This window comes from Onychomys torridus, chromosome 3 (assembly GCF_903995425.1).
Source record: "Onychomys torridus chromosome 3, mOncTor1.1, whole genome shotgun sequence".
NCBI lineage: Eukaryota > Metazoa > Chordata > Mammalia > Rodentia > Cricetidae > Onychomys > Onychomys torridus.
Window position 1 is genome coordinate 105,995,995 of NC_050445.1, and position 15,212 is coordinate 106,011,206.

Sequence of the window (15,212 nt, forward strand, 5' to 3'; positions counted from 1 at the left end):
AAATAAATATGGTTTATTTCCATTTATTTGTGCAACTCTAAGATGTTTACAAGAATAGGGTTGGGGATTTAGCTCAGTGGTAGAGCGCTCGCCCAGCAAGCACAAGGCCCTGGGTTCGATCCTCAGTTCAAAAAAACAAGAAAAACAAGAATATAGTCTTGTGATAATAGTATATTATTACATAATCATGACGTAGCAGAAAGGATTAATCCTAAAGTTGGTATCATTTTTAACTCTGCTACTTAAAAATGGGTAAAATTCTTTTTTATTTTGTTATTATGTAAGAGGAAATAAACTGTATATTACTTTTCAGAAGGAAAACACTATTGATTGCTTAGGTAGGCAGTAGAAAAATGAAAGAATTGGGACAAGATAATTTCTTAAGTTTCTGTGCATTTCAACTTTTATTTTTATTTTTAATTACACTGTTTATTTGTTGGCATGTGTGTTGGCATGATTGTACCATGATGCATGTGAAAGTCAGAGGACATCTTGGGAGAAACAGTTTCTTTCCAACCTGTGGGTCCTGAGGGTTGAACTCATTTAGTAAGGCTTGGCAGCAAATGCTTTGACTAGTTGAACTGTCCCTCAGCTCTCTTCGCCTTTAAGTCATTAAACATGAACGTTTGGCCAGTATAAAGTAATGCAGAGGCACCATGTTAAAAAGAGTATCTCCACCTTCACTGAGCATCATCCACTTGCTAGAGTCCTGGTGCTGTGATCTTGGTGATTGTTGCAGAGGATATGATCTCTGGGATCAGATGAGTTGGCCTTCAGTTCACCTGAAATGTAGAGTTAGAGATGGCCTGTGAGGAGTGATCTTAAATAAGGACAGCTTTGCTAAACAAAGGAAGGAAAGATACCATAAGGGAACTAGAGTGAGGCCCACAAAAAGATAAAGATGTAGTGCTAAAATTATTCAAAAGAAAGCCCAGCTTGTGATCTGGAGAGCAGTGTCTTGGGGTGAGATATCTAAATAGAGCTGGTGCTTTGTTCAGGTTCCCCTCTCCCCTGCACCTTATACAAAGGGGAAGGCGGTGTGTGTTCTATAGTTTGGTTAGGAGAAAGACCCTGCCTTCACAATCACATTCACACAGTGATAGGGTTCATTTCCTTCCGCTTAGATGATTGAGGGCCCTAGGTTTTTGTGGCTGCTGGTTGGCTAGAGGCTTCTGGAAGCTCCCTTTTGATTAACTCAGAACAAAGTGATTGGGGGCCTAAATTACATCTTCAGAATCCCTTTACTTTGCCATAGTCAGTTGGCCAGTCCAGTCATATTGGGCTATACCCACACTCAAGGACAGACTGTGCTGCTGTAAATTCCAGAGGTGGAGAGCCGTACAGTTTCCTCTAAGATTCTGCTCAGAGTGTATGGAAAGAGAATTTAGACTCTTGGTGTGCATGTGTGGGGGTTGGGGGAGAGGGCTACGAAGAGCCAACTAACAATCAGAGACTGTTTTCTTAATGGGTCAGGATCTGGTTAGAACTAGATATGTGACACTTGTCTTGGAGAGACATGGAGAGGAGGTTAGCAATGAAGATTAATGAAGATTACTTACTGCCTTGAAGCACTAGCAGAATTCTTTAATAACAGTTTCTCCACATGTGAGGGAGACCCTTGATAATATGTCACCCTCAGATTTCCAGGTCTTTTCATATGCCATGTTTTTAATATACCTTTCCCCATTTGCTTGTAATGTAATTTCTACATCTCAGTTTCATTTGCCTCCAGGTAATTTTTATCATGTCTTTTTTGAAGTTAAGGCTGGCTTTGAACTCAGTATGTAGTAGAAGGAGGCCTTACATTCCTGATCCTCCTTTCTTTACCTCCCAAGTGCTCAGACTATAGGTGTGTGCCACTGTGCCTGGCTCCCCTGGCTAACTTCTTGTTTTGTTATTTACATTTATTTATTGTGTGTGTATGCATGTGTGTGTGTGTGTGTGTGTGTGTGCACTTGTGCTATATACACATGCATGTGAATAGATGTGTGGAGGTCAGAGGGAATTTACAGGAGCTGGTTCTATCTTTCTATCACACATAGCTCACAGAGATGGAGCTCAGGTTGTTAGTCCTACACAGAAAGTACCTTTATTCACTGAGCCATCTTGCTGGCCTATAATTTCAGTTTGTGTTTACCACTTAACCCAAATATTGTCATGAAGTTCGTGACGTTAATGTGTACTTTCTGTACAGGTCACCAAAAATAGTAAGAAAAAAACATGATGGAGTGATCATTATGGTTTGAATTTGAGAAGTCCCCAAAGCTTCCTGGCTTTGTTGTCAGTTGATAGCCGTTTGGGAAGTGATTGAATCCTAAGCACTCAGATATAATTAATAGATTTGTGGATTTATGATAGCATATTGGGAGGTTGGGGCCTCGTGAGGAAATGGGTATGAGGCTTATGCTGTGGAAAATATAATCCTGGCTCTGTCTTCTTTCTCTTAAAATATTCATTTGTTATTTATGTGTATGCATGTGCATGTGTGTAGGATGTGGGATCAGACAACTTGCAAGAGTTGGTTCTCTCACCTTATTGGTCCTGGGGGTTGAACTCAGGGGGTCAGGCTTGGTGGAAAGAGCATTTCCCTCTGAAAGCTTTCTTCTCTTTCTCTCTGCTTCCTTCTGGCTCAGATGAGGTGAGTAGCTCTGTCCTGCCTGCCATGTGCTTCCCACCATGATGTTTTGTGTTATGATGGTCCAGGAATTACAGAGCCAAATGACCATGGATTGAAACCTCTAAGATCATGAGCCAAAATAAATCTTCCCTCTTTTTAAGTCATTCCAATTATTTATCACAACCATGGAAGAGCTGAAACACAGATAAAATTTTACTTCCCTAAGCCATCCAAGTGATGTCCTATAACCCCATGAGATAAGTGACGTTAACTGCTGACTCTGCTGATGTAGTGATGAATGATGGATTCACATATTTATCAGATGTATTCTAAGGGGAGGGTCAAAATAACAATTAGAGGCAGCCAGTACTTACCCACTTATTCATAAGTTGGAATTCAAACACCTAGGGCGTAGCTTCTCAAGGAGACTAGCCTGCGAATGTGAGAAGTTCAAGAGTGGATAGGAAGAGATGTGAAGAAACCCAGCCTCCGCAGATTGGAGCAGAGAGAGACTGTAGCAGCACAGCAGATGGAAGAGGATCAAGAAAGGCAGATACCTAGGAAGTGCAACTAACATGGAATTAACAAGGTGCAGAAGGGCAATCTCAATGCCACGTTTCAGGAATCCGCAAACAGGCTGCTGGTAGAGAACCTTCCTGCGTCGTCTCCCAATACACATTGATGGTGATGTTGTGAGGAAGGTGGTGTTCTTAAGAAGGGAGAAGGGATAGCTTTGAAAACCAGTTTGTCCACAGAGAAGACTGTCATACTGAAATTCTGTGCCAGAGGTACTTGGTGGGCAACAAGAAGAGGTTGCCGGACTGACTTCTCCTTTAACAGTGGAAGCACTGCACTTGCAGCTTAGGAGCTGGAAGAACCAAGCAGATGCACCTGGTTAGATGGTAGCTGAAGGCAGTGGTGGATTGCTGGCCTGCCATCCCCAGCTCCTCAGTGCAGATAGTTGCTCTTACCCCTAGTAGGCCTCCCAGTGCCTAACCTCGGCTGTTGCTGTCTCAGAGAGAGACGTGGAAACAAGACATGGGAATAAGAGTTGACTGAAACAGTAGTGGGTGTCTGCTCTTCACACATGCAGGGGACCATTTCAGTACAGATAATACTTTCCTTTCTTATTAGGACTATTCTGGTAATTGTTTGGTGCATGTATTTTGCTTCACATTTTTCTCTTTGTCTTCTAATACTTCCTTTTTTGTTTAATTTGTATTACTGACTTTGTTTCTACCTCTGTCTCATTTCCTTTCCACTTTTTCTCTCCTTCCAGGATTTGAATCCAGGGCTTTGCACGTGCTAGGCAGCTGCAAACAACGAGCTAATATTCCCAGTTCTCTTTTAAAGTTTCTCATGTTTTGTAATCTCTTCTCTTTCTTTCACTCTTAGGTAATTTTATCGTTTCAATGTTTTAAACAATGCATATCATTTTTATTTATGTATGTGCATATGTACATACACGGTGGGCAGAGGACAACTTGAGGGAATTCTGCCATGTGGCTTTGGGGACTTGAACTCAGGTTGTCAAGTTTGGCAGCAAGTTCCATTGCCATCTTTACAGTCCCATCTCTGCTTTGTATTATTTGGCCTGCCATTCTAGTTGTTAGTGGCATTTAATATATTGTAGTTTTCCTTTATTTCTTGCATTAGCATGCTCCTCTTTCCAGAAAGTGTAGGGACCGAGCCTAACACTGGGAGCACTTTGTGTAGTGATCTACTACTGAGTCATTGTCCACCTTAACTAAGAGAAATTATATCCTGCTTACCATGATTCATCTCTGCTGGGACCGACCCAAGGGAATATAACTCTAAAAAATAGAGCACACCAGGGCCAGCAGGATGGCTCAGCAGGTAACAGTATTTGCTGCTGCTGCTGTTGCAAGCCTGACAACTTGAGTTGGACCCCTGGAACTCATGTCAAGGTAGAGAAGATAGAGACAGACTCTCCAGAGCTGTCCTCTGACCTCAGAGTGTGCATCATGGCACCCCACCACATCATACACACACACACACACACACACACACACACACACACACACACACACACACTATTATTGTTATGTCATTATTATTATTTAGAAAAAAGAGGTCAAAAGAGCCCATAGCTAAGAGCTGGGCCTCAAGTAGATGCCTGAGGATCTGTTCCTGGATATTTACTCCCATAACACCAGCAGAGAGACGTAAAAATGGTGGACCTCATATGTCCAAGGGACTAAGTACAAGCCACTCTCATATTTCTTCAGACTGCACATTACTGAGAGGTTTAGACCACATAGTTAGAGCACAGTCCATAGACTCCAACACAACCTCCTAAACTGCCAGAGGGGATACCTCTTGTTTTTTTTGTAGGTCTCTACAAAGAAAATAGGGACCCAGCTTTCAAAATATTCTCTAATGATTTCAGTTCTATCTGCTATAAATGGGTATACTTCTAAGTCCATTGTTAATATGTTGACATATTTGATGTACACTGATTTTTTTTTTAAGTTACAAAATAATACTGGGCATGGTGATGCTCACCAGCAGTTGGGAAGCATGAGAGAGTGGATCTCTGCAAGTTCAAGGTCAGCCTGATCTAGGTAGGGAGTTCTAGGCCATTCAAGCCTACTTGTTTCAGAAAAAAAGAAAAAAAGGAAAGAAAATGGTACCAGTACCAATACACATGACATCAAATGTGGATGAGTTGTGATTGCTCACTGTGATTTGAACAAGCTAGGCTTTAGTGTGCCATGCTGAGTGTTGCTTCACACAGCTGTCAGCCCGCCGTGGTGCAGAAACTGTGAATATAATGCACAGACTAGCCGGCCAGTCTCTGCTCCAGGAATCCTGGATTCATCACAGATATGAGTTCTGGATGATCTTATATGTTAAACAACACAATTATTTTCATCTTTTTCTATTTAAAGGTGTGGAAAAAGTACTTAATTCATGGGTCACACAGTAGGTGGCAGGTTGACTTTGCCCCATAGCCCTGTTTTGCTAAGACACTTAGCAGATTCATTCACATACAAAATATTACTAATTTTTTTTAGTTCCAAATAATTTTACTGAATCATGCTGCCTTGTTTTGTAAGAGAGAAATCTAAGCAGACATTGTAAGGGTTAAATGATAACTTGCCTTTAAAAACCCAATGAGGAAGTTAAGTGTTGTGGCTTAGCACTGCAGTCCCAGCACTGGGAGGCTGAGGACAGAGTTCCAGGGTCAGATCTTACCTTTCAAATGCAAAAGTCACATGAGAACTTGGCTTTGGGATAAACAATATTCATGTTGAAGTAAATGTCACATTTGCCCATCTGTTATTCTTTAATCATATTATTAAGAGTATAGAGAATATTTATATATTTAAAATTCAAGAGACTATTGGAGTATTTAACTATAGGTACTGGAGAGATGGCTTCGTAGTGAGTAGTACTTGCCACTCTCCTAGGAGACCAGAATTTGGTTCCCAGCACTCACATCAGGTGGGTCACAAGAACCTGTAACTCTCGATCCAGTGGATCCAATGCCCTTCTCTGGCCTCCATGCGTACCTTCCAACATGGTGTATACCCTTCCCAAACACACATACACATGAATAGAAATGAAAGCTGAATCTCTACAAATGAATATTAAATACACAGCATTTTAGGGACTCATAAATGACTGTAAATTATAAATTGTCTTAGTCTAGTTTTATTTTTCCTATTGAGCATAAATGATTGGTTTCTAACTAGTCTCATGAATCTATGATTGTTGAGGGAAAACACAGTAATATGATTCTTTAGCAGGCATGTGGTGCACACACTGAATGCTGAAGCTCAAGGCCAAAATGGTCTCCATAGCGAGTTACAGCAGTCCAGACAGCATAATGGGGAGCCTGTCTTAGTCCTTCCCATGACCGTAAGATTGTATTAGAAAACTTAGAGTATTCCTTGAAGGGTAAAGTTAAAATACCATGGTGCAGCAGAGAAGGACTTAGAGTTAAAATATTTCAAGGAAATCAAAATTAGAGTGCACTCAATCATTCCTTCTGACTTCCTAAGGTAGACTGACAGAAATCTTCATGTACCTTCATTTTTAGGTATGTTGACATAGAGATGAAAGCTATCATTATTTTAATTTTGTCACTCATTGTCAAGCATGATTTAGTAATATCTATTATTTGGTACCTGAGGAAGCTACAGGAAGTAATAGAAAAATTTACCTTTGGAACTAGACAGATTGGCTGTTTGGATCTTAGGCCTAATTTCTACTGCCTTTCTAGTCTTGAGCCAAATTATTTAACCTCTTATTTTTTAAAGCAAGTTAAATTTCTCTTTTTTTTTTTTTTTAATTAGAGAAGGGATCACTCTGCAGCCCTGGCTATTTTGGAACTCTTTTTAAGATTAGGCTGGCCTTGAACTCATGGAGATCCACCTCCTCAACTTCTTACCCACTGCTGCCAATCTGGGATTCCTTGGGGTCTGAACCCAAGTTGGAACCGGAACTTTAGGTAGGTTCTCCCAGAGCCAGTTCATCCACCCCTACTGTGAGCCAACCCACCCACCACTGGGGTCCTGGTGAGCTAGCCCCAAATCCTACTTAAACACAGTCAGTGTCTATGTCTGTCTACATGTGTCATCCCCTCTCCTGCTGTTCCCCAGCCCCTGCTGCCCCACCCTCTGTTCACCTATTGACCACGCTAATATATCCTGCAGATCTGAGACTGCTTTGAGTCTGAGATGGAGTTTGAATCAGAACTTCATCGCAAATATGGACCCCAGAGTCAGTTCACCTGCACCTCCCACTACATGTTGTCAGCCACCCCACCCACTGCACAAATCTGAACTGGGAATTCAAGGACAGAACCCCTAGAGCCTCAATTCCCAGCCTCCTGCTTACTGTTGATCCCTGGGACCTCCTGATCTCAATCCACAAGCACAGTTAGAGACACTCCAACCCAGTCCTCTCCCTACCCACCTCTCCTATCAGACCATGTGGAATCTCACCTGCAACTCCAGAGTGGCCCCAACACTGAGAACACAATGTCTCAGTCAGGGTTTCTATTGCTGTGATCAAACACCATGACCAAAAGCAACTTGGGGGGGGGGGGGAGGGTTTAAAACTTCAGCTTACAACTCTTAGATCACACTCCATCACTGAGGGACGTTGGGGCAGGAACTCAAGTCACAAACTTGGAGGCAAGAACTGAAGCAGAAGACATGGAGGAACAGTGCTTACTGGTTTGTTCCTATGGCTTGTTCAGCTTGCTTTCTTATAGCACCCAGGACCACCTGCCCAGGGGAGGCAATGCCTACAGTGAGTCTTCCCACATAAATCATTAACCAAGAAAATTCCCTACAGGCTTTCCCACAAGCCAGTCTAATAGGGGCACTTTTTCTCTTGAAGTTCCTCTTCACAGGTAAGTCTTTCTTGCCTCAAGTTGACAAAAAGGTTAAATAGAATACTAATATTCAACTGGTCCACAACTGACCAGCTGGGGTAATAGCAAACAAAGGTGAGACTAGATATCAACACCACAAACACTACCTAATAATAACTCCGGATATTAGTAGTCTCAAGTCCTTCCCCCTAAATAAAAGCCCACAGACTAACAGATTGAATCATAAAACAGTATCTGTCTTTCTGCTTCCTCCAAGAAACACACCTCAGATCAAGAACAGACACCATTTTAGGGTAAAAGAATGGAAAAAGATATTCCGAGCAGGGGCAGCTATTCTACTACCTGACATAGTAGACCAGAGCTAGTCAGTCAAGACAGAGAAGGACAATGCCTACTCTTCATATAGGAAAGCCACCAAGAGGATATTAGAAACACTTATGTCCTGAAGGAGCATCTAATGTAATAAAAGAAACACTGTTAGATATAAAACCACAGGCTGACCCCAATACAGTGATAGTGGGAGACCTCAGTATTCCACCCTCATCAGGAGACAGGTCATCTAGACAAAAACAGACAAACTGCAGTTAAATATCATAAACCAAATGGATCTACAAAACATTACACCAAACACTAAAGAATGTACTCTTTTTTTTAGCAGCACATGGAACATTCTCCAAAATTGACCACATATTAGGACACAAAGCAAGTCTCAACAAAAACAAGACAATTGAAATAATATCTTGCATCCTATCTGATCACCATGAATATCAACAATAGAAACAGAAGAACATACACAAACTCACAGAAGCTAAACAATATACTGAATAAAAATTGAGTTAAGAGAGAAATCAAGAAGGAAATGTAAAACTTCCTAGAATGAATGAAATGAAAATACAGCATATCAAAATCCATGGGACACAATGAAGGCAGCCCTAACTGGAAAGTTCATATCACCAAGTGCTTGCATCAAAAAACTGGATCAGGGCTAGAGAGTGAGCTCAGAGGTTAAGATCACTTAATGCTCTTGCAGAGCACCCAGGTTTAGTTCCCAGAACCACATGGTGGCTAATGACTCCATGTTCATTGGATACAACACCCCTCAGGCACATGTGTGGTTCACATACATACATACATGCAAAACACTCATAAATATAAAAAAATTAAAAATGGAATGAGCTCATTAACAACTTAAACACTTGAAAGCTTTAGAAAACACCCCAAAAAATTAAGTGGGAAGAAATAAATTTATGACTGAAATTAATACAGATGTTTAAAGTACAAAAAAAAAAAACCCAAAAAACAAAACAAAGAGTTGATTCTTTAAAAAAAAAATTAAAGAATACTGACAATTCTTTGGCCAAATTAATAAGAGAGGATCTAAATCCAAAAAAAATTTTAGATGGAAAGGGAAATGTTAAAACATTCACTCAGGGAATTTGGAGAATTATAAAACCATATTTTAAAAATCTTCATTCCACAAAACTGGATAACCTAAAAGAAACAGATGAATTCCTAGATATATACAAGCTACCAATATTAAGTCAAAATGAAGTAGATAATTCAAACAATCATAATAATGAGATAGAACTTTAGTTTAGAATCTCCCAACTAAAAAGTGTAGGGACAGATAGATTCAGCAGTTTTCTACAAGACCTTTTCAAAGAATTAACACCAGTACTTCTCAAATTATTCTGCAGAACAGAAACTGAAGGGACACTTTCAGATTCTTTTTATGAAGTCACTGGTACTCTGATACCAAGGCCAAAGACTCAGCAGATAAAAAACTTACCGACCAGTATCTTTTATAAACATAAAATACAAAAAAATTCTCAAAAGATACTTACAAACCGAATTCAAGAATACATCAAAAAAGATTGCCCACCATGATCAAGTTGGCTTCATCTCAGATATTCAGTAATGTTTCAAAATATGTAAATCAATAAACAGCTTACAAGAGTCCTGCAGTCAACATAATTCTTAACAGTAACACAAAGCATTTCCACTAAAATCACTTGACTATATTGTTTGAAGCCTTACCTAGAATAAGATAAGTGAAGGAGATAATACTGATAGGAAAGGAAGAAGTCAAAGTACCCTTGTTTACAGGAGATATGATTTCATAAGAAAAAAGACCCCAAAGACTCCAACCAGAAAACATCTATAGATGATAATACATTCAGCAATGTAGCAGGATACAAAAATTAACACACAAAGATCAGTAGCCTCTCTTTATATAAGTAACAAAGATACTTAGTATGAAATCAGGGAAACAACTTTCATAATTGTGCACACACATTATGTAACAAGGAAATAAAAGATGTGTCTAATAAAAACTTTAAGACATGGGAGAAAGAAATTGAAGACATCAGAAGATGGAAAGACCTAACATGCTCATGGGTTGGTAGTATTAACTGTGTGAAAATGGCCACCCTACCAAAAGCAATCTGCAGATTCATTGCCACCCCATCAAAATCTTAGAACTTCATATAGAAACAAACAAAAGCCCCAGGATAGCTAAAAACAGTCTTGAACAATAAAGTAATGGAGGTGTCACCATTCCTGATTTTTAAGCTATACTCCAGAGCTTATAGAACCAGAGTAATAAAACCAGCATGGTATTGGCAAAAACAAACAAACAAACAAAAAACCAGTTAAGTTGTGGCCAGAGAGATGGTTCAGTGGTTAAGAGGACTGCCTGTTCTTCCAGAGGATCTGGATTTGATTCCCAGCACCCCAAATGATGTCTCAGAACCATCTGTTTCTAGGTAATTCATCATTTACTTTAGGTCTTCAAGGGCGCTGCCTGCAGGTGGTTCACAGACATACATGCAGTTAGAAACCCATAGTCACACAAAATATTTTTAAGTTAAAAAGAGACATTGATCAATAGAATAGAATTTAAGACCCTTGATATTTTATAAAGACGTCAAAAACACACGTTAGTGAAAAGAGAGCATCTTCACCAAATGGTCCTGGTCAGACTGCAAAGTTGCATGTCAAAGAATGAAACTACACCCTTCGCTCTCACCCTGTACAAAACTGGGTTCCAAATGTATCAAGGATTTAAATATAAGACCTGATATCCTGAATCTGATGGGTAAAGTAGGGAACAAGTTTGAACATATAGGCACAGGAAAGGACATTATGAATCAGACCCTGATAGCACAGACATTAAGTCTAAGAGTGAATAAATGGCAAAGGGCATCCTCATTTGAATAGACAGCCTACAGAATGGGAAAAGTGATTTAGCAATTATACATCTGAAAGTTCTAGAACAAAAAAGTCTAAACATTTAGAAAACTGCAGTTAAATGGGACGTGGATCTAAACAGAGTTCTCAAAAGATGAAACCCAAATGGCTGAAAAACACTGAAAAGTGTTCAACATTCTTATCAATCAGGGAAACACAAAACTACATTGGGAGTTGGTCTTACCCTAGTTAGAATGGCCAAGATTAATAAAGCAAATGACAACAGATGCAGGGAAAAGGGAACCATGTATTCATGTGGTCTTGTGTTAATGCAACTTGGTACAGTCACTATGGAAATAAATCAGTGTGAAGGTTCTTCAAAAGCTGAAAATAGATTTACTACAGGATCGAGCTATACAGCTTTTGGAGATATACATCTTACTACAGAAATACTTGCTCATCTATATCCATTGATTCTGTATAATAGCAATTGGAAACAGCCTAGATGTCCATCAACTGATTAATGCACAATGACAATGTGGTACATTTATAGAATGGGAGATTATTCAGCTGTTAAGAAAAATGAAGTTATGAAATTTCCAGGTGAATGGGTGGAACTGGAAATCCTGAGTGAGGTAACTTGACCCAGAAAGACAAACACCTATGTTTTCTCTCATATGTGAGAGTTAGCTTTTAGCTTTAGGTATGTAGAATGCCCACATCTAGTCAAGGACTTATGCACAACTAACAGCTTCTGGGAGAGGGAAAATCCATTTTCTTCAATGGAGTGACACTTGGTACATTAACCCCAGTCCAGGGTAGATGAACACAAACTAGATTCCTCGGCTTTTGTTTGTGTTTGTTTGTTTGTTTTCTTTTTCTTTTTAAAATTTTAAAATTCATTTTACATACAAACCACAGATCCCCCTCTTATCCCTCCTCCTGCTTCCCTCCCCTGTCCCACCCTTCATCCCCTCCTCCAACAGGGTAATTTCTCCCTTGGAAGGACAGCTAAGCCTGGTACATTCAGTAGAGGCAGGACCAAGCCCCTCCCTGCTTTATCAGGAGTGAGCAAGGTGTCTGATCATAGGTAATGGGATACAGAAAGCCAGCTCATGCACTAGGGATAGATCCTGATCACACTGCCAGGAGCCCCTCAAACAGACCCAGCTACATAACTGTCTCACTTATGCAGAGGGTCTAGTCCAGTACCATGCAGGTTCTACAGCTAGCTGTTGGTCTACAGTTCATGAGTTCCTTTGAGCTTGGTTCACTTGTCTCTGTAGATTTTTCCCCATTATGATCTTGACCACTCCTTGCTCATAGAATCCCTCTTCCCTCTCTTTGACTGGATTCCTGGAGCTCGGCCTGGTGCATGGTTGTGGATCTTTGTATCTGCTTCTATCAGTTACTGGATGCAGGCTCCACGATGACAGTTAGGGTATTCACCAGTCTGCTTACCACAGTAGGCCAGTTCTGGCACCCTCACCACCACTATTGCTAGTAGTCTAGGGTTGTCTTTGTAGGTTCCTGGGAACTTCCCTAGTAACAGGTTTCTCCCTTACCCCATAATGTCTCCCTCTATCAAGATATCTCTTTCATTGCTCTTCCACTCCATCTCTCCCCCAGCTTAACCATCCTGTTCCCTCGTGTTCTCATCCCCCATCCCCTCCCTTTTACTACCCTCCCTCTTGACTGGTTTACTCATGGGGGTCTCCTCTGCTTCCCCTTCCCAAGGTGATCTGTATATCCCTCTTAGGGTCCTCCTTGTTTCTAGCTTCTCTGGAGCTGTGGGTTTTAGTCTGATTATCCTTTGCTTTACATCTAGTATCCACTTATGAGTGAGTACATACTGTGTTTGTCCTTCTGAGTCTGGGTTACCTCACTCAGGATAATATTTTCTAGTTCAATTCATTCGCCTGCAAATTTCATGATGTCATTGTTTTTTAACTGCTGAGTAGTACTTCATTGTGTAAATGTACCACATTTTCTTTATCCATTCTTCACTTGAGGGGCATCTAGGTTGTTTCCAGGTCCTGACTATTATGAATAATGCTCCTATGAACATAGCTGAGCAAGTGTCCTTGTGGTATGATTGAGCATCTCTTGGGTATATGCCCAAGAGTGGTATCATTGGGCCTTGAGGTAGATTTGAATTCCAGTTTTCTGAGAAACTGCTGTACTGATTTCCAAAGTGGCTGTATGAGTTTGCACTACCACCTTAAATACCAACACCAAGCTGTTTTTATTACTATAGCTCTATAGTAGAGCTTGAAGTCAAGGATGGTGATGCCTCCAGAAGTTGCTTTATTATAAAGGATTGTTTTAGATATCCTAGGTTTTCAAGAAACTAGACAGCAAAATACCAAACACTCAAATTTTTAAAATGAGCTACAGATCTAAAGAGAGAATTGTCAACAGAAGAATCCCAAATGGCTGGAAGACATTTAAGGAATTGCTCAACATCCTTAGTCATCAGGGAAATGCAAATACAAACAACTCCAAAAAAACCAATGACATCATAGAATTTGCAGGCAAATGAATGGAACTAGAAAATATTATCCCGAGTGAGGTAACCCAGACTCAGAGATACCATCTTACACCTGTCAGAATGGCTAAGATCAAAGACACTGATGACAGCTTATGGGAGAGGATGTGGAACAAGGGGAACACTCCTCCACTGTTGGTGGCAGTGCAAACTTGTACAACCACTGTAGAAATATGTGTAGTGGTTTCTCAGAAAATTGTTTGGTTTTTAAGAGAGGAAGAACATGGAGTTGGATGTGTAGGGAGATGAGGGATGGTCTGGGAGGAGTTGGGGAAGTGTAATGAATATGATCAAAATATATTGGAAGTCTCAAGAATAAATAAGAACATTAGTTTAAAAACACTAGTTTTTACATTTTTTAAAAGACAATCTCACTATGCAGTCATGGCTGGCTTGGAGCTCACTATCTAGACTATTCTGGTCTCAAATTTACAGAGATCCACACACTTATGCATCTTGTGTGCTGGGATTAATGGCTGCATCACTACTCCAGGCTTTAAATGTTTAAATTTCACCTGTTAATTTAGTGTTGGGAGTGGGTGGGTATGTGCCTGCTGCTGAACACATCTGGAGATTATTTAATGCTGGGGTGGATGTGTGCATGCTGCTACACACATCTGGGGATTAGAGGAATTTGTTCTCTTTCCACCTTGTAAATGCTTGGGATTGAACTCAGGTGATCAGGATTGGTGGCAAGCACCTTTCCCAACTGAAGCATGTTGCTGTCCTGTCCCTCTTCATTGCAGTTTTTCATTTATAAAAGGGGCCATCATATCTTCCTTCTATGATTTTGTAGAGAAATGGTCTTCAAGGAGCACTGATGGAGCAAGTGTCCAGCACACAGCAGGCAGTGCTGTCAATGTGCTGCAGTAATTGTGGAGTCTCTCAGCTTATTCGATTTCAGTAGTGTTAAATAGTGATGCAGCATTTCCCCCAACTGTCTTCTCCTAAGAAATGTTTGTGTTGTGCAAATGTGACTGTGTGGTACTTGTGTGTTCGTGTATGCTCATGTGTGTGTAGAGACTGCAAGCAGCCCTCAGGATTGTTCTCCAGGAGCTGTCCACCTTGTTTTTTGAGATAGGGTCTTTCATTTGGCTTAAAGCTCTATAGGAGAGAATAGATTGGCTGTCAGTGAGCCTCAGGGATGTGCCTGTCTCCACTTTACCCATGCTAGGATTACAAGCCCATGCCTCCATACCCACCTTTTTAGATGGGGTTTTTGGAACTGAACTTTAATACTTGTACTTGTAAGGCAAGCAACTTACCCACTAAGCTTTGTCCTTTGCCCCCAAAGTATGTTTTGAATGTGCTGGATATGTAGCTCAATATCTAACATGCTTGCCTAGCACACACAGAACTCTAAATTCAATCTCTAGAACTACAAAAAAAAAAAAAAATGGATGTGGGTGGCACACACCTGTAATCCCAGCACTCAGAAAGTGGAAGCAGAAGGATCCCAAGAGCAAGCAAGCCCTTTCTCAGCTACACAG

General features: G+C 40.5%; 1 protein-coding gene across 5 annotated transcripts in view; it reads left to right on the forward strand.

Moving 5' to 3' along the window:
* The window catches only part of Zfand4 (zinc finger AN1-type containing 4), a 91,459-nt gene that overhangs the window by 30,356 nt on the left and 45,891 nt on the right, over nt 1-15,212 (forward strand). The window contains exon 2 of one of the 5 annotated variants that reach the window (XM_036182497.1): nt 2,634-2,638. The exons of the other annotated variants lie outside the window; for them this stretch is intronic. Coding sequence (XP_036038390.1) covers nt 2,634-2,638 — 5 coding nt within the window. The remainder of the gene's footprint in view (nt 1-2,633; nt 2,639-15,212) is intronic. 5 annotated transcript variants of the gene reach the window in all.